The sequence below is a fragment of the Malaclemys terrapin genome, chromosome 2, assembly GCF_027887155.1.
Source record: "Malaclemys terrapin pileata isolate rMalTer1 chromosome 2, rMalTer1.hap1, whole genome shotgun sequence".
NCBI classification, from domain to species: Eukaryota; Metazoa; Chordata; order Testudines; family Emydidae; genus Malaclemys; species Malaclemys terrapin.
This window is the reverse complement of record NC_071506.1, coordinates 35,106,682-35,128,659: the sequence shown is the minus strand read 5'-3', so window position 1 is coordinate 35,128,659 and position 21,978 is coordinate 35,106,682. Positions and strand designations below refer to the sequence as shown.

Below are 21,978 nucleotides of genomic sequence, written 5' to 3'. Positions count from 1 at the left end.
GAAGTGCTCGCCGTCGACACCGGTACTTCTGCTCCGTGAGAGGAGTACGCGGAGTCGATGGGGGAGCCTGCCTGCCATGTGTGGACCCACAGTAAGTACCTTGTAGTTCGAACTAAGATACTTCGACTTCAACTACGTTATTCACGTAGCTGAAGTTGCGTATCTTAGTTCGAACTGGGGGGGTTAGTGTGGACCAGCCCTCAGATACTAAGGTGTGGTAAGTTGGTTAATGCAACTCACTTTACTAATGCACATTGTACAAATGTGTCTACTTAGCATGCTTACTAAAAAGTATGAAATGTATATCACCATAATTAATACTGGGCAATTACACAGTGTCTTCACTCACCAAAGCATTTTATACACAAACATACCCAGTAGGTAGGTAGGTAGGGCCTTCTTATGCCTTTTGAATATATGGGGAAACTGAAACAGACAAGTTAAATGACTTGCACTAAGTCACACCGTGAGTAAGAAGCAGAACTAGGGATAGAGAAATTCCTGCTCTGTCACTAGGGCTGCACTGCCTTATTATCATAGTCAGTCAGCCAATATTAACTCCTTTCTTCCGTCTTGTATCTTCTCAGTCAACTAAAATGTCTCTGACATGGTGCTCATCTGTCTCTTCTGACAGAGGTTTATGTGCTTGCCAGAAACATTATAGCCCTTGGCGAGTGTATTGACTATGAAACAGGGGGACTGGTAACATCTTTTTTTTTTTTTTTTTTTTTTTTTTTAAAGCTCATTTCACTAAAAAAACATTGGGTTATTTCAAAAGTTTCTGTAAAATTCTGAGTTGGATTTTAAGCCATTCTGTGTTCAGATTTTGTTACTGCTCCTTTTGCTATCTCAGACTTTTTCTACACTACCGGGGTAAGTCGACCTAAGTTATACTACTTGAATAACATCGCTGGAATTGACGTAACTTAGGTCAACTTACTGCAGTGCCTACACTGCGCAGCATCAATGGGAGACGCTCTCGTTCTGGTGGAATACCGGAGTCGACCGGAGAGCGCTCTGCGGAGATCCACTAAATTGACCCTGCTGCATCAATCGCAGCAGCGTCAATCCCCGTTAAGTGTAGACATGGCCTCAGACATAACTCCTTAAAAAGGGGTGTGTTATCTCAGCAATGGACTTAGCTCAACTTTTTCATTGTTCCTCAGATTCAAGTTTCATTCAAGCACTTAATTCATCCAGGCTCCAGCTCAGTTATCCCATAGGATTTCCTCTGTTTGAAGCTTTCATCAGCAAAGGTCTCCCAAGCATGGACTATAGAACTGCCATATGTTTTCATCAAAATTAAAGATACAGGGCACCCACTCTCCAGGAGTGTTCAGCCCACATGAACCTGTCACATACAAGAAGGGTTGCAATATTTGTTCTGCATATTTTCAGAAAGGTGCAGAAAGGAAAGTAGGAAAGGGTTACCTGGGAGAGCCACGCTTTAGGGATACGTCTATTTTCCTCCCCTGCTGGACTGGACTGAGCCCACTTCTCCATATGGTGCTCGCTCAACAGGGACAGGCTGGCAAACCTATAAGAGAACAGTTCAGTTCTTTCTTATTTGTTTCCCTCTGCATTTGCAAATTGCACACAACCAAAATAGAAGCCTGTTATTTCCTAGCTCCGTATTTTATGCCTCACAACATTTTCATCATCTCTCTTGAAAATCCCAACCTACAGTATTTCAAAGTGCCCAAGAGAGTCTGACACTCAACTCCTATCAACCTTTAATTGGGGTTGGTTGGCTAACTCCCTTAAATGCTGTTGAAGCCATTTTTAGGAACAACTGGCCTTCTCCCATCTCATTTTACTGTCACTCCCCTACCACTCCCAGCCCATAATCTAAACAGAGCCTAGAGTGTTGGGGGATCTCTCAGTAATTAGTCAATGTTGCTCTGACTACAGGCAAGACAAGTGGGTGCATAACAGTGATACAAGATGTCCCCTCCCCTGCAGATCTGCACACCACCCCTCCAGCATTTCTAGCTCTTGTCGAAAAGAGATCAAGTTTGGTTGAAGTCACTTGTAAAGACATTTGCTCTTCATGTTTTGTTTAGGGAAAATTCTCCCTAGTTCTTTCTGATGGGAAATGTAAACTGGCATAGTTACTGTAGTCTCAGAAATCCTGTGACTGCCAAGTCTGTCCTTAGCTCAATTGTGAATTTGCCTCTGAAAAGATACATACAGTCCAGTTTTGTTCTTTTGTTTTTCCAATCCCATGTGCGGGTTGCTGCTTTAGCCAGAAACTGGACGTAATGATGTTCTGATACCAAGGCTCAGCACTGCTGTGGAGACCTGCTAAATGAGCCTCTCATTACATATTAAATAAATCCTGGACCTTTCCCAGACGTGTAGATGAACATCCTGGGTATTTGCTGGTGTAATATGGCTCCAGAAATGGTTTCAGTAGTAAACTAGCATTAGCATTAAATGTCATTTATTTTGCATTAGAAACCCACAGAGCCAAAGATAAACAATGAAGACAGAGTACTAGTAATAAAGTGGCCCGGCTTGCAAAGTGCTGAATATTTCTAGCTTCCAATGAAATCAGTGGAATTCAGGGCACACAGCACTTTGCAGGTGATGCTCAACACCTCGCAGGATTAGGCCAAAGGTGACAGTTGTTAAGCAGAGCTGTGGAAAAAGCTTGACTACTTTAGGAATGTTTGAGAAAGTACAATATATAGATGCATTATGTAAAGCAGAGGTTCCCAAACACAAAATTCTTATAAACATTGAAAGGGGAACATAATGTATACAAGAACCTGGGGAGATGTTTAAATGAAGGGCCTGATTTCAAGGCAAATAACAGGCAAAGAATCAAGAATACTCTGGGTCAGATCCTCATTTGGTGTAGATCGACATCGCTCCATTTTACCCAATTTACACCAATCTATTCCATCTATATAAGAACGGTATAGGATCCAGGCCTTCTTTTTCATTTGTGAAGCTAAATAAACAGTAATCTCCTTTTAATTCTCAGCAAAAAGAATATATGTTTTTAGGAGGTTGGCAGAGAGAAAAAAGCATTTTGTAACCCTGTTTGTATTATGTATGTTAATTAGCAGGCAGGATACCAATTCCTACAGGAAATGCATTTACAGAGAGGAAGTCAGTTGGAAGAGAGAGAGAGAGAGAGAGAGAGAGAGAGAGAGAGAGAGAGAGAGACCGACCCCCACTTAACCTTTGGCACATATATTTCATCAGGCCAGCAAGGGGGAAGTACTGGAGCAAACAATATGCCCAATTAATTGGTTTGGAAACATTTCAAACAGCAAAAAGCTCACACGTATGTTGATCTGTTTCAGCGCTAAGAAAGTGTTATGAATAGTATTAATTCGGGGCAGGATTTTCAAAAGCACCTAAGTGCTTTAGAAGTACAAGTCATTTAAGTGTTTTTGAAATCTCCCCCCAACCCCCAGAGTCAGCAGTGCTAAGGCAGAAAAAATATTTCTCATGGCCAGTACATGACCAGTGAACAGGCATAAAATAGTCAATCTAAGTGTTTCACAGATTTCCTCCTTTAGTAATTTTGACACTGAGAACTTGATCATGGAAAATGCTGAGCATCAGTTTGATCCAGCAAAGCATTAAGCACATGCTTAACTTTAAGCATATGTGTAGTCCCACTACTGGAACTGCATTACTGGATCATAGAATCATAGATATGTAAAACTGCTAAGGACCTCGATAGGTCATCTAGTACAGTCCCTTGCACCAAGGCAGGACTAAGGATTATCTAGACCATCCCTGACAAGCATTCATCTAACCTGTTCTTAAAAATCTCCAATGACAGAGTCCACAATGTCCCTAGGTAATTTGTCCCATTGCTTAATCTGGTCCTTCAACAAGCTTTCAACCCCTCCCAGCTTGGTATTGTCTGCAAACTTTATCAGTGTACTCTCTATGCCATTATTCAAATAATTTATGAAGATATGGAATAGACCCAGACCCAGGATAGATCCCTGTGAGACCCCATTTGATATGCCCTTCCTGCTTGATTGTGAACCAAGATAACTGCTCTAAGTAAACTTTTCCAACCAAATGCGCACTCACCTTATAGTAAATTTAACTAGACTATATTTCCCTAATTTGTTTATGAGACGGTCATGTGAGACAGAATCAAAAGCCTTACTAAAGTTGAGATATATCACATCTACTGCTTTCACCTTATTCACAAAGTTGTTACCTGTCAAAGAAGGATTTTAAGTTGGTTTGACATGATTTGTTCTTAATACATGCTGACTGTTTCTTATTTTCTTCTACATGCCTACAAATTGATTGTTTGCTCCATTATCTTTCCAGATACCGAAGTTAAGCTGACTGGTCTATAATTCCCTGGGTTGTCCTTATTCCCTTTTTTATAGATAGGTGCTATATTTGCCCCTTTCCAGTCCTCTAGGATCTCTCCTGTCCTTCATAAATTCTCAAAGATAATCACTAATGACTCAGAGATCTCTTCAGTCAGTTCCTTAAGTATTCTGGGAGGTATTTCATCAGGCCCTGCCAACCTGAAGACATCTCGCTTGTTTAAATTATTCTTAACTTGTTCTTTACCTATTTGAGCCTCAAATCCTACAGTCTTCAGCACTTTGCAAGATTGATCCCCAAATATCTAACTATGAAAGAGCTAGAAAATTGCTGATATTTTTTCACAATTTAGGATCTCATTCTGTGAGATGCTGAACATCTATAACTTCTGTTAAGTCAATGGTGATTACAGGTGCTCAGAGCTTTTCATGATTAGATCAGTGTGACCACCTGTACAATAAATGGGACCAAGATTTCAAAGGCACATGATCCCAACCTCCAACTTACACTGATATACCTGAGAACTGGAGTTAGCCCCGGGTGTTTGTGTGTGAAAAGAGGAAGAGCAATAAAACTCCAACCTACAGGTTCACTTTCTCCAGTCTGGGCACATTTTGATCTCAAAGGCAAGTGAAATAACCACAGAAACCCAGACCTCCCCTCCCCCCCCCCCCAAAAAAAAGCTAGTTTTCCTCATATTGCACAAAGATTGCAAGCACTACCGCAATGTATTGTTTTAATTAACCTCATCCCGCTGCTTGAGTCTTTTGTAGACATATTCAGGGAATGGTTTACGTGTAATGTATTTTCCGTCTCCTGCTGTGACATTGAAAACTCCATCTTCATACACCACTTTGCCTCTTGAAATTGTCACAACTGGGAGTCCATGGCAGATCATTCCTTCAAATATATTGAAATTGTTGGCATGGTGATGTGTCTTTGCAGATATAGTCCTGTGTTTTCAAAACAAACAGAAACCCAAAAAAGTTACTATTATCCTTACATTCTACTCCAACATAAAGCACCAAGAAATGGAGGGGGAGAGCATTTAGCAGCATTATTAAACTGCAGCTTTGCACTATACATCATGGAAGCAGCTGTAAAAATAGAATACAGCATTAACATTTCATTGAAAAGTAATTGCATTTCAAAAGAATAAAAAGGGGTTTCAAATGGAAGGGACTTTGCAGTCTTAAATGCATAATTTTCCACTGTAAAGAGGTTAGTGTAAAAAAACAGATCAGATCCTTATTTTTGGACTGATCTCATAATTTAACAAATATGTCTACGTTCAAAATTACAGCCTGGAAAAAATGTGTCCTTTCAATCAAAGTGAGCTTGCAACCTCTGGTTTGAAAAGTTTGGCTCTGGCAAGTAAGAGATTGAGAAGTATTAACAAGACAAGACCTTGGAGAGTCAGAAGTTGGTAATGAATATTAGTCACTGCTAGACAGGCCTGGATTTGACCTGGTGACCTAGAGCTCAACACCATGTCCCTTTGCTATGTTACTTTACTATACTGGGGCTATGATAATACTACTTTGCACTTTTGTAGTACCATTCCTCCAAGGATATAAAGCAATTTATGTTAATTAATCATCATAATACTTCTTCGAGGTAGATGAGCATTATTATCTTCAGTTTATAAATGGGTAGACTAAGACACAGAACTAAGGGTACGTCTACCCAGTGAGCAGTTGCAAATCTCAGAGGCCAGACCAACAGACCTGCGCTCATGCTATGGCACTAAAAATAGCTGCGTAAATGTTTGGGCTGGAGCTTGGGGTCTGAAGCTTAAGGAAGGGAAGGGGCTTCAAAGCCCGAACTCCAGCCCAAGCCACAATGCCTACACAACTATTTTTAGTGCCATAGCCCAAGCCGGAGTCTGTCAACCTGGCCTGTGAGACTCGCTGTATAGATGAACCCTAAGAGATGAAAGGATTGTCTAAATGAGGAAATAGACCAGAATAACTCTTCTGTAATAGCTCCCTGTGTGAACATTCTATTCTGGAATAAAAATCACCATCTTCTAGAATAATTAGCGTGATTTATGTATAGCTTATTCTGCAATAGCTCTTTCCGTACTGACAAGCCCTAAGTTGCTACAGAGTCAGCAGCAGAGCTGAGATTAGAACTCAAATGTTCTGGCTCTTTTCCCCTGGGCCAGACACATGGCCTCCCATTAAGTGTATGATGGGGAGTGTGATTTTTATTTACTTATTTTTCATTTCCTCTCTGAGTTTTATCTTTACTTGGGCATTTTTCCTTTTTAGTGCTTACATTTACATTTTCACTTACTGAACATCGTTTGGAAGTAGCCAGAGATCTTCAGCCTTGGCCACTCATGTTGTACAAAAAAGCATTATGTATGTGAAAACACAGCCCTTAACATTATTTCAGAGGCCTTGTTTTGTGAAAGAGTTTTCAAAGAGAAAGCTAAGATGGTATTCCCTATGTTCATCAGTTTCCGGAAGAGCAATTATAAGCAATTATATTTTTAATAAGAGCAATACTAAAAATCTTAATACCTGACTGACTTTGAATAAGTATTTTCTTGAGAGTTTACCATTTTCAATAGTGTTCATGGATCAAGTACTTTAAAGGATTAATTAGGCAAACAGATGCAGGAAAATCTTAGTGACTGCATTACCACACTTTTCCGATTATTTTGGAAGAACGTGTAGTTGTCCTTTCATATTGATCTGTAAATCATGAAGACTTAGTGGATGTGATTGCTTTTAAGTGTGATAGCGAATCTCAGTGGCAGCTGACTTTTCATTAAATACCTCACATGTGCTGTATTCTTAATGGCTGCTTTGCCCAGGGAAAAGATGCTCTTTATTAGCATGCTTTAAGTAGAAAACAGACAAATACACATGCTTCAGTGTCAATATCATCTTCTTGGTTATACGTATCTCCAAGATTGAAGAAATGGAAGGAAAAGCTCAAGAACATTCTCTCAATATTGATCAATCCCACCAAAAACTTTGAACCAATACACCCACAGGCGTTAATAACTATAGAAAGAGTGCGTCTCTGTGAGCAGCTTTCTGCTGTACCTTTATGGTTACAACTGCCACAGTGGTGAGTAACAGTGCCCATGATGGAATTATCTTTAGGGATCATATCCTATCATACATTAGCACTGAGCCACTAAACTTTGGAAAGGTGTCAAAAAGAGGTGGAAGCTAGCTAAAATCCTTACACTCATCATGGAGGCTACTTCAGCATACTATAGCAGAGGCACACTAGGTGGGCATATCGCTAAACAAAAAGAGACACACGAAATTCATGGGAGATGGCACAAGAAAGAAAGAAATCCAATGGCAGTGTTAAAATGTACTAGATGGATTTTCTGAAGGCTGCCTTCCACAAAGCTCCTTTACAGCAGTGTAATACAAGTATTAATCTTCAGAAAGTACAGCAGGATCTAAATACAGTCTCCTTAATAGCCCTTGATAAAATAAATTAATTGATTTTAAAAGACCCTTTGGGGGAGGGATAGCTCAGTGGTTTGAGCATTGGCCTGATAAAGGCCATGGTTGAGAGTTCAATCTTTGAGGGGGCCACTTAGGGATCTGGGGCAAAAATCAGTACTTGGTCCTGCTAGTGAAGGCAGGGGGCTGGACTTGATAACCTTTCAAGGTCCCTTCCAGTTCTAGGAGATAGGATATCTTCATTAATTTAACCTGCCACAGTTACGTGTGACCCTTTGGAATCCCTGGTAATAGCCACAACAGTTGAAGTGTCCCAGGACATGCAGAAGTAGAAAGAATGAATGAACACCTGATTAAACAGAAGCCAGAGAAGCACTGATTGACCCGGAGAGCATGACAATACAATTTTGCATCGAAGTGTTTTCTGTTATCATTGACAAGATCAGCACTGAGCAGCATTACCAGGAAGCTTCTGAAAGTTCCTGTATTTTCTTTGAATGTTATTGACTGCTCAGCTAATGGAACTTAGATTGAAAATTGGCAGCAGCAGTTCAAATGCAAGGGCCCAAATCTGCCATCTTTATTGGGGCTGAAATTGGTCCCATTTTGACAATGGGATTTCTGGTGGATTAAGGAATTACTCAATGTAAGGAAGGTATAATCTGACTGCAAGCATCAAAGACCTGAACAAGAGAGTACATTGATGAATTTAAGTACTCCAACTTTGGTTACTAATTACATAGGTTCTTGTCCCAGGCTAGACATTATCAAATGCAGACTGAGACCAACCATAGTGGGACAGAATGAACACAGCCATTTGGTTTAGTAGGGTTATTAAAGTAATCAGGCCTGGTTCTTCTCTTGCTCACATCACTGGAACTATACTGACTTCAGTAAAGCTACTTTGGATTTTGAGTGAGTGAGTGAGCGTGCGTATATAGAGAAGAAGATGATCTTCTGAAAATATCATTGCACATGTGTTACACACACACGCAATTGTATGTTTCCTAGTTTTTTAATGACACCTTTCACCATGGTATCTAATTGCTGGTATTTAATGTATGAAGTGTTCAAAATTATGCTCACACTTCAAAGGGGTTAAGAGCACCGTGACAGCACAAGTTGCTCTGCTAATGTGTTGTGTTTCTCTTTCTTATGAATAACAACAAGCAGTCTCTTGGCAAAAAGTCGTTACCCCCATGTGCAGCTGGGGCTGAAGATTGACAAAAAACGTGACAGATACAGGCTGCAGATTTTTTTTTTAAATGAGTGCAGATTTGTCCACCAACATTAGATAAATGCATAAGCATTTAGTGCCTGATCATGAGCCTATTGAAGTCAACATAAAGGCTCCAATTGATTTCAGTGAGCTTTAGATTAAGCCCGTTAAAGCCTGACCCTTCAAACAGCTCTGCTTCCATTATCTTTGCAGGGCCAGATCACTACTTGTCCATGTCTCTCAGGCATTAAAAGGTGTCAGCGAAACAACAGCTGACAGTGTGTGTGTTCGGATGCACACATTGCTGTGTGCTTCCCCACTTTCCCTCCCATTTGGAATGTAGCACTTAACTGCTTTTGTTTCACTGGGGTTTGAGTTGTCAGAATGCACACACACAATACAGCAGTCAATGAGAGCAATTGGGAGTGAGGGGGAAGTTTCAATCAACATGTATTGCACGCTCATGGGCAAAGCCTGAATTAAAAATAATAAAGGTCAGTGAGTACAACACTGCACGTCTGCTACCCACACACATTTTCCCTAAGACTCTTCACTCAACACTTAAGTACAAGATGTACTGGGGTGCTGTGTGTGTTGGGGTCTGTAAGAAGAAATCATGTAGCATAAATACTATAACATTACAGTTCTTTTCCTATCCAAGTGCTGTTTAATGAATACTTAAGTATAGGAGCTTAAAATAATCCTAAATTGGTAGAAAATAAGTTACTGCTGCCTTGGACTTCCAAGTAATTTTTATTACATATTTTCTAGTATTTTTAATTAGTTTGTACATTTGACATGTCTCTGCTCAGACTGCTTGCTGCTATGCAGAAAGCATTACAACTAGGAGACTGAGGTTTTTAAATACATACACTGAGAATCATGCACCACACTTTTTCCTGCAAAAATAATTAGTGAATCCTGCAGAAATAGGCCAAAGATTTCAATGTGAAATGGACCCTTAAAATGAAAGTCTTGGCCAGACTGGTGGAGTGTTGGAAATGGAACCTGTGTGTGTCAACTGCAATAGCTACTGGCTCACTGAGCTGTCACTCTGAATCCACTAGTTTCTTATAACCTGAGGAAGAAAAGCAAAGGAAAGCAAAACACTCAGCATGCAGCAAACACACCAACTTGCTGTTACTGTGCAATGACACAGAAGGGCTAATGCAGCTGATTTTGTAGGGTTTTTTTTTTTTTTTTTTTTTTTTTTAAAACTGCCTCACATCACCATTGGTAATCTTTCAGAGAGATGTCAGAATCTCCCCTACGGGCCTCCTCTGCCACGCTCCACTCCCAATTCTCCACAGTTATGAATCAGCACTTGTCCAGTTCTTTCCGCTGGTAACATCCAGTGCTTTAAAACTGCAACCCCATTGCATCCTACCAGGGGCACTGGACTGAGGCATGTTAGTGACGCTAATGATTTTGTTTCAAATGAGCCAGCATCTAACATTTATTACTAAATAAATATGCAGCTATTATGAAATTTCAAATCATTGTCAAAATGCAACAAAGCTTACGAGGTTGGCTGTGCGTAATATTTCAAATGGTTGAAGGCTGTCAGCTAGCTTCATTTTTCCAGTAGGTTGTGTGCGCCCTCTTCAGGATTTTTGGTGAAACATATAAAGATGCTACTAGTGAGAATTAGCATCATCTGTATACTTAGACGATGCCTACACTACAGACCTTACAGCAGCACAGCTATACCGCTGCAGCTGCTCCATTATAAGGTCTCCTATGTAGCCGCTCTATACCAAGGGGTGAGCTCTCCCGTCAGCATAATTAAACCAACCATCAAAGAGCATCAGTAGCCATGTTGGTGGGAGAGCGTCTCCTGCTGACACAGCACTGTCCACATCAGCGTGTCTGTCGATGAAACTTATGTCAGTCAGGGTGTGTGTGTGTGCGTGCATTTATTTCACATTCCTGACTGACAGAAGTTTTACCGACAAAAGTGCTAGTGTAGACATAGCTTTAGTAATGTACTTGTCTCACAACCACTGTATGGGTTCAATCCTGCTCCTGTTACACTCAAAGGCAAAGCTCCCATCCCATGCAACAGGAGCAGGATCAGATCCTAAACAAAAAATGCATTTTCTGAACTTAAAATTCATCTGTCCAAATAAGGAAGCAGAGCCTTGCTGACTGAAAAGATACCCATAGGAAAACGGCACCTTTGTAGTTGGAGGTGAAACCTGTTGTGGCAAAGAACTTATAACATACACTCACCAGTGGGTGACACTAACTTAACTGGTTGGGGCAGGGGCAGAATGAGGCCTGGGCTCCACCCTCTTAGACTAGGCACTAGCCCAGAGCAGCCCTCGCACTTTCCTTGCGTTCAAGGACTAGGATTGTGCTAGGGCCCTTCGCAGGGAAGCCAAGGATGCTTGTTTCCCGTTCCCGCCTTCTTGCAATGGTGGGAGGCTGAACTTAGCTAGCATGGATCATAGTTACAGGGAGGTCTCAGTGTGGTTAGTGTCATGTACTTCTTGTATAGAGTTGGTTGCCTGGCTGCTGCTAGCAGGTCAGGCTTCTGTATCAGATATACGTGGGTTACAAAGCTTCCTTCTCAGAGATACACTCCAGATGTGTTCACTGTAAGATTTTTTAATGCTCTGCCAGGTATGACTAAAGTTAGCTTAAATACGGCATTTGACACCCAGCGCCACCTTGTGACTGAACTGTATAATTGAGTTTAGCACTCCATTAGTTAGTTTTACTCTTCACACACAGGAGTATTTAGTATAAATGTACAAACCTTGCTGTTTTTCTATAAGGTCAGCAGTCCAGAAAAACATTTACAGTCTGTCTAGACATCAAAGACGTCTGATTAGATACACTACTGTAAGTGCCAAATAACCTGTAAATAATTTATGTGCAGTGCTGTTAAAATAAGACCTGCCCTCACCCCACCCTGGGGACTTATTGCAATACAAAATGTTTTCATATTTCTTTTCCCACATAAAAGGCTGGATGAACGGGATTTAATTACTCAGACCATACCTTGTAGCTTTTGGGTCCCAAATAACGATGTCAGCATCAGAACCCACAGCAATTCTTCCCTTCCTCGGGTAAAGGTTAAAGATTCTAGCTGCATTTGTGCTGGTAACAGCTACAAATCTGTTTTCATCCATTTTACCACTGTGCTGCAAAACAGTACATGGAAGCAAAAACACTCATTTTGTCCGGAAGGAAATAAATAAATTCCTGTAATCAAAAACACATGGCTGAGTGGTGTAGAGGTCTCACATATCATAACACTGACACACACATTGTAATGTACATTAGCTGAGTTTGATGCAATAATTTTCTTTTAACTTTCCAAAAGTGGCACTTCAAAGAGTAGCTGCCTATGGATCTGATCCCAAAGCCAACTGAAATCAATGGAAAGACCCCATTCATATCAGGTGACTTTAGATTAGGCTCTATAATCCTTCTAAATTTCACCAGTAGATGCCACATGTTCCAGATAGCTCTGGTAAGTATTAAGATGCAAGAGAAGAATCATTCTAACAAGGTGGACATTCAGATGATCTGTGAATGGGTAACAAGGAGGCAAGGGAGGCAATACTGAATTGTACAAAACAGAAAGGTGGTCTGCAAATCTCTTCCCTACCAGTATTACTCAGTAAACATTCTGGATTAAATGGTATAGAACAGGGGTGGGCAAACTACGGCCTGCGGGCCGGATCTGGCCCACCAGCCATTTTAATCCGGCCCTCGAGCTCCTACTGGGGAGCGGGGTCTGGAGTTTGCCCCACTCCAGCCGGGGAGCAGGGTCAGGGGCCACTCCTAGCAGCTCCTGGAAGCAGCTGCATGTTCCCACTCTGGCTCCAGTCCACACACTGCCCCGGCCCCAAGCGCCACCCCCACAGCCCCCATTGGCCGGGAACCACAGGGTGGTTCAGGGGTGGCGCCTGTGATGGGGCAGCGTGCAGCAGAGCCACCTGTCCGCGCCTGCATATAGGAGCCAGAGGGGAGACATGCCACTGCTTCCAGGAGCTGCTTGAGGTAAGCGCCACCCAGAGCCTGCACCCCTGAACACCCCCAGCCCTGATCCCCCTTCCACCCTCCAAATCCTTCAGTCCCCACCCGGAACACCCTACTATACCCCAAACCCCTCATCCCCAGCCCCACCCCAGAGCCTGCACCCCCAGCCAGAGCCCTAACCCACCACCACCCCCCACCTTCCCTGCCCCAGCCCGGACCCCTCTCCCACACCCTGAACTCCTCATTTATAGCCCCACCATGGAATCCACAGCCCCAGCCAGAGCCCTCACCCCCTCCCGCAACCCAACCCCAATTCTGTGAGCATTCATGGCCTGCCATACAATTTCTATACCCAAATATGGCCCTCAGGCCAAAATGTTTGCTCACCCCTGGTCTATAATAAAGATTTATGGTGGGGAGAGAAATGAAAGGAAATAAATGGTGACAGCCTTAATTGCACTGGTGCTCTGGAAGGAGAAAGTTTTAGCTATTAAAAAAAAATCACCATACAATTCTACAAGTATGAAAAGAGAGAGATTTAATGACTAAGTCCCATTTGGTGATCTTTCCTGAAAAGTTACTTTGACCAAGGTGTTTCACTTTCAAAAGCAGCAAATGGTATGTGTGTTTAATGACTCACTTGCATATTCTGTCCTGATTTACATCCTTGGGAATCCCCCTGACATTACACAGAGTGTAAATCAGGGCAGAATACCACCCAGAGTGTGTAACATGCATATTTGCTTTGCATCCCAAGTACAGGTTTACAAAATAGATCACAATCAATAGAGAGAGATGGGTGGGCATTTCTTAAGTGATAAATTAATATATTTTGAATATACATTACCAGCAAGAAATTCAGATTCACCAGGTAAAAGGAGTTCAATTCAAAATTCAATTAAACCAATGTTCTCTAGAGCTTTTAATAGTACTGAATTGGTCAGAGTGTTCTACATTCCAGTGTCAACTCACCCAGCATGTGATAGATAATCAACACCTCTGAAAGCCAGGTCACTTATTTAGATTTCTAGCTTTAGTCATAAACGTTTGAAAAATGTGACTGCTAGCTTTCAGCTTTTGTTTCTAGTTCAAAGGGCCTGACCCTGAGAGGTAAAGAGCACCTCCTTTGAGGGCACTGGATTCTGGAGTCAATGGGAATTGAAAATGTGTTACCAAAAATTGCATTTGGGTCCTTGCCGCTTCATCTAACCAGATGCCATAATAGCCAATCTAAGGGGTCTGGGAAGCTAGTATTTTTAAGAAGTTACATTAGCTTTTGTTGGGGATATAGATGGATTTTTCTGCTCCGACATCAGCTTAATCATGAGAAAAAATACTCACCACTCCTTTTTCCCATATGACAGACATCCTGTCCTCTACACCGTTCACCCCGTTAGGGATCTTGGTGAAATCATCCTTCCCCAGAGCTTTCTGGCAGATGTCGAAGGTGCAGTTGTCAGTCCCTGTCACAGTTAGGTCATCACTATAAAGAAATGAGATATGCCATGAAGTGGAGTATGCCATCACATTCCTATGGACATGAGAGCTTGTGGGAAGGCTGGCCATGCCCAGCTATCCCTCCTGAAAAAAGCAGCTAGCCCTGCCAATCTGAGTTCAGTTCCTTGCCCCCATGAAGAGTAACTGCTTCCAAGTAGAGACATCCACTCCTCCTCTGCAATGCAGTTCTCTCCTACTACACCCGAGGGGCGACATCCAACTTTTCTATGCTTTGTTTTAGATATTTCAAAGGCCTTCTGTGTGCAGGTAGCATCCCCACTTTGCCTCAACCAAAGGGACTGGTTCTGGTCTCATGCTAATTTTACACCAGTATTATTGGAGTTCAACGGTGTTATTCCTAATATGCACCAGTGTCCATGAGAAGAGAATCAGGCCCCACATCTCAGACAGATGACAAGGAAGGAATATAAAAATATTGCTAGAGCATGCAGAAGCATAATCAGGAAGGCCAAAGCACAATTGGAGTTGCAGCTAGCAAAGGATAGGAAGGGTAACAAGAAGGGTTTCTACAGGTATGTTAGCAACAAGAAGGTGGTCAGGGAAAGTGTGGGAGCCTTACTGAATGGGGGAGGAAACCGAGCAACAGATGATGTGGAAAAAGCTGAAGCACTCAATGCTTTTTTTGGACTCTGTCTTCACAGACCAGGTCAGCTCCCAGACTGGTGCATTGGGCAGCACAGTATGGGGAGGAGGTGGGCAGCCCTCAGTGGTGAAAGAACAGGTTAAGGACTATTTAGAAAAGCTGGACATACACAAGTCCATGGGGCCGGATGCAATGCATCCAAGGGTGCTGAGGGAGTTGGCTGATGGGATTGTAGAGCCATTGGCCATTATCTTTGAAAACTCATGGCAATCAGGGGAGGTCCTGGATGATTAGGAAAAGGCAAATATAGTGCCCATATTTAAAAAAAAGGAAGGAGAATCCAGGAAACTACAGACCAGTCAGCCTCACCTCACTTCCTGGAAAAAGCATGCAACAGGTCCTCAAGGAATCCATTTTGAAGCACTTGTTGGAGAGGAAGGTGATCAGGAACAGTCAACAATCAACATTCACCAAGGACAAGTCATGCCTGACCAACCTGATTGCCTTCTGAGATAACTGGCTCTGTGGATATGGGGAAAGCAGGGGAAGTGATATACCTTGATTTTAGCAAAGCTTTTGATATGGTCTCCCACAGTATTCTTGCCAGCAAGTTAAAGAAGTATGGATTGGATGAATGGACTATAAAGTGGATAGAAAACTGGCTAGATCATCGGGCTCAATGGGTAATGATCAATGGCTCGTCGTCTAGTTGGCAGCCAGTATCAAGCGGAGTGCCCCAAGAGTCAGTCCTGGGGCCTGTTTTGTTCAATGTCTTCATTAATTATCTGGATGATGGGATGGATTGCACCCTGAACAAGTTTGCAGATGACACTAAGCTGTGGGGAGAGGTAGATATGCTGGAGAATAGGGATAAGGTCCAGAGTGACCTAGACAAATTGGAAGATTGGGCCGAAAGAAATCTGATGAGGTTCAGCAAGGACAAGTACAGAGTCCTGCACTTAGGACGGAAGAATCCCATGCACTGCTACAGGCTGGGGACCAAGTGGCTAAGCAGCAGTTCTGCAGAAAAGGACCAGGGGATTACAGTAGATGAAAAGCGGGATATGAGTCAACAGTGTGCCCTTGTTGCCAAGAAGGCGAATGGCATATTGGGCTGCATTAGCAGGAGCGTTGCCAGCAGATCAAGGAAAGTAATTATTCCCCTCTATTCGGCGCTAATGAGGCCACATCTGGAGTACTGTGTCCAGTTTTATGCCCCCCACAACAGAAATGATGTGGACAAATTGGAGAGAGGGCAATAAAAATGATTAGGGGGCTGGGACACAACTTACGATAGGCTGCGGGAACTGGGGTTATTTAGTCTGCAGAAGAGAAGAATGAGGGCGAATTTGATAGCAGCCTTCAACTACCTGAAGGGGGGGTTCCAAAGAGGATGGAGCTCGGCTGTTCTCAGTGGTAGCAGATGACAGAACAAGGAGCAATGGTCTCAAGTTGCAGTGGGGAAGGTCTAGATTGGATATTAGGAAACACTATTTCACTAGGAGGGTGGTGAAGCACTGGAATGGGTTACCTAGGGAGGTGGTGGAATCTCCATCCATAGAGGTTTTTAAGGCCTGGCTTGACAAAGCCCTGGCTAGGATGATTTAGTTGGGGTTGGTTCTTCTTTGAGCAGGGGGTTGGACTAGATGACCTCCTGAGGTCTCGTCCAATCCTAATCTTCTATGATCTGCAAATGCTGCAAAATGACAAATGTATCCCCTTCTTGAGGTTTTACTTACTTTGTTGTTTCAGGTTTCAGAGTGTTAGCTGTGTTAGTCTGTATCAGCAAAAACAACAAGGAGTCCTTGTAACACCTTAGAGACTAACAAATTTATTTGGGCATAAACTTTCGTGGGCTAAAATTTGTTAGTCTCTAAGGTGCCACAAGGACTCCTCATTGTTTTTGTTGTTTCAGTCACCAATAAAGTCTCAGCTTAAGCATTCTCCTCATGGCTGGTTTCCTAAGGATTCCTGCGGGACCCCCCAGTCTCTGCCCCTCCTTCCTTCTGAGTAGAGGGTCATGCTGCTGGAGGGAACAAGCCCTAACTGGCACCATGAGTCAGCAGAATTTACTCAGCAGTTTGATGCAGGGTTCAAACTCCTGCTAACCAAAAGGGTCAGCCAAGGAGCCGGGCATCCCAAAGTGTGGCTACAGATCCTGCCATCTGATTACACCTTTTCTGCCAACATGCAGCCTTGCTGCCCCATTACTCCTTTGCTAGCAACTTTATTTATTTGAATACAGAAAGTGCTGTAGCTGTGACCCATTAATAAATCATCTAATGGGTCTCATACACAATACAGCTGGACTTATCACTGCTTTTTAGTCTGCTTACTTGGCTAGTAAGTTCATGAGGAAATCAGGGGTTGAAGGGTCTGGCCTCAGTGGAGGCCCCATGACATGTCCTGCGGCGTGATGCCATTCTTTATGCCAGTAGTGAGTGCCATCTGTACCAAGACTAGCAGCAATAGGTTCCCCATATACTACCTTCCCTGAAAAACAAACATGAGGAGTTAATATAATCATTAAAAAGTATTTAAGCAACAAATACTGTAAAATGCTGGTTTTGTAGTTTCTCTTCCCTGCTCTTCCTAAAGATGGTGGATTTAAATTTGAAAAAACATGTATAGTCTCTGTCATCTTAAACTAGATACTAATGTACAGTAGAATACAACACGTAAACTAATACAGCATCTCCATTATGAATAGGTTATTGATCATCCTCTGTTATGTTTTCTTATGTTGCTTGGGAAAGCTTTTTCGATTATATTTCTGTCAGACATACTATTATTGATTTTTTATATTGTTTGCTTAGTGTGCAGAAGACATTTCAAAAGGAACATAGTCCCAGGTTACATTAAATTATATCAGAGGTCTGGAAGTTTCTTCATAATGGGATAAATATATTTGGAATGATTGTTCTTCTTGGCATTATAAAATGTGTCAATTATGTGGTGGTACCGAGAGAGAGACCTTCCAAGTTTACATTTTTAAACTGTCTGAACTACAATTGTGTAACAGGTAATCAAGAGAACAAAACTCACTTGGAGTCATTTTGGAGAGATGTTGAGCTAAAAAAAGCTAATAAAACTTCTGGTCAACCACAGAGACATTTTTAATCACTGTAACTTTAAAAGTCTTGGGGGAAAAAAAAAAAAAAACCCACAAGCCTCACAGGAAAATTCTACCCAGATGTATCATATGAAATTTCAGGGGGAATGTTTCTCTCTGGGGAAGGTGGTAGTGCTGGAGTTTGAAAATAAAATGATTACTAAAAGTACCAACCTTAATTACAGAGTGGCTACTTCACCACACAATCAATGGAAAAATAAAATTTTAACAAGCATTATCAAAAACATAGATGATATCAGATAATTTTAAATGACTTTCACTGGTATTATCACTGCACATTCACTAAGAAGGCCCTAGTTCTGGTGAACCTCTATAACAGAATATTGAAATCAAAGATGCAATATATCTGGAGTCTGTAACATTACAGCTGGTTAACTGAAATCAGTGTGCCCAAAATATCATAACGGTTCCAGGTGTGACTGGCTATGTTCCCTGGTGGGTGAGAATTTTATTCTGCTCTGCAGCTGTCCTACAGCCTGTTTAAAGGAATAAACAGTAATACTATTTATGTATCTATATACAGCACTATACAAGCATAAACTAATTAATCCTTACCATACCCTTATGAAGGAGATAAATATATTTTACTATCCCTATTTTACAAATGGGGTAAATAAGGCAAAAATGGCTAAGCAACTCTCCCAAGATCACTGAAGGTTTCAGCGTCAGAGCTAGGATTGAACTCACTAGTTGCTGGCACAATACTATACTTGCCCTTTTCGTGGGGTGACTGGTATCCCGCTACTGTGGAATTAATGCACCTTCATGGGTGCACCAACAAAGCTTAATGGAAATGTAATGAACTATAAATGTTTCTGTAGTGGAGAGCTATCTGCATGCTTTGATATGAGCCACAGTAAAACGTGACTGCAAGGTTGAACACGTGAGGTTCCTAAACACTGGTCCTCTGTTTGGTTCAATGCTTTATTTGTACATGGGAATGCCACAACACATCTACAGCCAGACTGAAGGATCTAGGATTTGTTTATTAGCAGGCTTGTGTGCAGTGACACATTGCAGGATTATCATGATTTTTAAACATCACATTTGGCATGAAAAGTACAGGGAAGGAAGGAAGGATGGTCCAGTGATTAGGGCACTAGGCTTGGGCTCAGGAGACTCTTGTCTCGTTCTCTACTTTACAACAGATTTTCTGTGTTATCTCAGGAAAAGCACTCAATCGCTCTGTGCCTCGATTCCCATCTGCAAAATGGGGATAATAGCACTGTCCTGTCTCAGAGAGGGAGTGGGGGGAGAAATACAATAAAGGTTGTGAGGTGCTCAGATACTGCCTACCATAAAGAAAGCGGGTCAGGAATTTTTTTTTTTTTTTTAAGTTAAGAATGATTACATCCAAAAATATCACCATGTGTCAAAACCAAAACTCTTGTGGGGAAAGGTTTTTCAGGTGCAGGATGGAAATTCTGTTCAAAGCCACAGAGATACAAAGCCCAGGGGTTTGGGCACAGACCTGGGATTTGGGGACTTGGGTTCAGAACAGGGAACTTGAACTCCAGACTCCCATGTCCGTGAGTGTCCTAACCACCAGCCTATGGCTTTCTTTTCTCTCTTCCCACTTCTCCTCCTGCCATGATGCAGAATGGGGGGAAATTGTGGGGCAGAAAAGCCCAGCTCTAATCATAAACATATGTACTATACAAGTATATGTACTATCATACAAGTATGATAGATACATAGATTCATACTGTGATGACTGTCAAAGACCTTGGACCCATATTGGTGAAGCTATGCCATAGAGTAAATTGATACATTACTACGAACAGGTTACAGAATCCACACAGAGAATTGCATGGCTCAATTTCTATCATTTTTCTCTGGGCCACAAGATTGTTGGGAAAGTTCCCAATTCAAGGGGTGAGTTATTATCCAGTGCTAACAACACTGTGCAGTATGAGGGAAGGATGTTGCACTGTGACAAGTGCTACCCCAATTTAAGGTCTCCTCTGAAGGGCAACTTCTGTTTGTGGCTCTCCCTGTGGAAATTAAGGGTACATCTATACTTACCTCGAAGTCCGGAGGTAAGCAATCGATCTTCTGGGATCAATTTATCGTGTCGATCCCGGAAGCGCTCGCCGTCGATGCCGGTACTCCTGCTCCGCGAGAGGAGTATGCGGAGTAGACGTGGGAGCCTGCCTGCCACATGTGGACCTGCGGTAAGTTCGAACTAAGATACTTCGACTTCAGCTATTTTATTCACATAGCTGAAGTTGCATATCTTAGTTTGAAGTAGGGGATTAGTTTGGACCAGCCCTAAATGTCCCCTCACACCTTCTGAAAGGGATAAGGCATAGCCTCACCAAAAAGCTAGATCTCAATAAACCAGATCCTGATGTCTGTGTGACTGTTTTATTTGCACACAGACAGCCACTGCATTACCGGTATGTAATTCATTTATTTGTGAACGTCTGTAAGATGACAAAAAAAACATCTCATTCATTCAATGTCAAGATAATCTAGTGCCACCAGTTCACAGGGGCTGAAGTTTTCAGACATGCAAGCAGTGCCTTTCTTTGGTGATTGGCATTCTTTTTAAGTTATATTCTCAGCAGGGTGTTGTACCATTCCTCAATTGCGTTGTGACGATTAGGTATACAAAAATGCTGTAGGACCATTTTTAAGCTTCGATCAATCCTGATAAGCCTGCAGCTATTGGTGTAGGGCTTCTAGTACTGATCTAATTTTGTTCTCCAGCTACATCAGTTACCAGATGGTTTCAGCATCTCTCAGGACACAGATATTAGTAATCTTCTCCCATTGGCTCAGTTTGCTTTGTCACATACTGGTGAATGTTATTTTTCTCATTATTACTTGGTCTTTGGCTTGCAGAGTTTTAAGCTTCCAGTCCCATTTATCTAATTGTATTATGGAGTTAGGCAAAGAGAGGAGGAGGAGAACGATACAAAGAAAAGAAGATGGGAACCCCAGGACTCTCTTCCAAGACCTAAGCAGTAGATCCTTTGTATTATATCCATTTATTTTCAAATTTTAAAAGGACGGGGTTCTGCACTGCCTTCTAAGAGGCACAACACAAAATTCACAGCCACGGTTTGGGGTGCGGGGGATTTGAGTTTAGGCCACATGTGCTCTCCCAATTCTGGGCTGCCATAGGGGCCTGAGAGACCTCCGATGGAACAGACATTTCTGAGGGTTTGCTTAGGTTACAGCAGCCTGTCTTTAGCTGCCTGTATGGGGCAGCTCCACCTACACCTTCAGCCTGCAACACTCCTCTCCCACACTCACCATGCCTCCTACCCTGGGTCTTGTGGCAGCAGTGCTTATGCAAAGCCTGTGCTGGGCGGAATTCTCCCCTGCTGGGGCTGGCTCAGCAGCAGAGGAGAGAATTCCTCTCAAAGTGAATTTCACTGTGAACTACTGTGAAAAAAGCCTGCAAAAATGGCACTGTGGGGTTCCGTGATTGTCTGCCAATAGTTCCATGTCGGAGTTTCAGCGTTTACAAGTGCATAGATGTTTTCAGTTCTCAGCCCAGCACACTCTGGAATAAATGAGTCAAGCTGGTTCTTTCTGGCTCATGTATCATCACTCATGATGAAGTTTCTGCAATCAGAACATAACCCGAGGTGCTCCCATGAGTGGGAAGGAGCATAAACCTGCAAATTCATTTTCAGTAATGGCCTTGAGTCTAGCGTGCTGCAGCTTTACCAGGTTAAATTTGGACATTTTTGCTGATTTTACTATTTCTTGCATTTCATTCTGACCATGACTCACTGAATTTAGAGGTAAAATAATATTATAACCT

General features: G+C 42.2%; 1 protein-coding gene across 4 annotated transcripts in view; it reads right to left on the bottom strand.

Annotated features, from left to right (window-relative positions):
• The window catches only part of DPYS (dihydropyrimidinase), a 60,169-nt gene that overhangs the window by 17,385 nt on the left and 20,806 nt on the right, over window positions 1-21,978 (bottom strand). For all 4 annotated transcript variants that reach the window (XR_008443975.1, XM_054019680.1, XM_054019681.1 and 1 more), the window contains exons 5-9: window positions 17,404-17,560; window positions 14,308-14,449; window positions 11,980-12,122; window positions 5,063-5,270; window positions 1,432-1,537 (exon numbers count right to left, since the gene is read on the bottom strand). Coding sequence is in view for 3 of the 4 variants with exons in the window: in XM_054019680.1 (XP_053875655.1) it covers window positions 1,460-1,537; window positions 5,063-5,270; window positions 11,980-12,122; window positions 14,308-14,449; window positions 17,404-17,560 (728 nt within the window). In the remaining variant the exon portion in view is untranslated. Of the gene's footprint in view, window positions 1-1,431; window positions 1,538-5,062; window positions 5,271-11,979; window positions 12,123-14,307; window positions 14,450-17,403; window positions 17,561-21,978 lie in introns of those variants that run through there.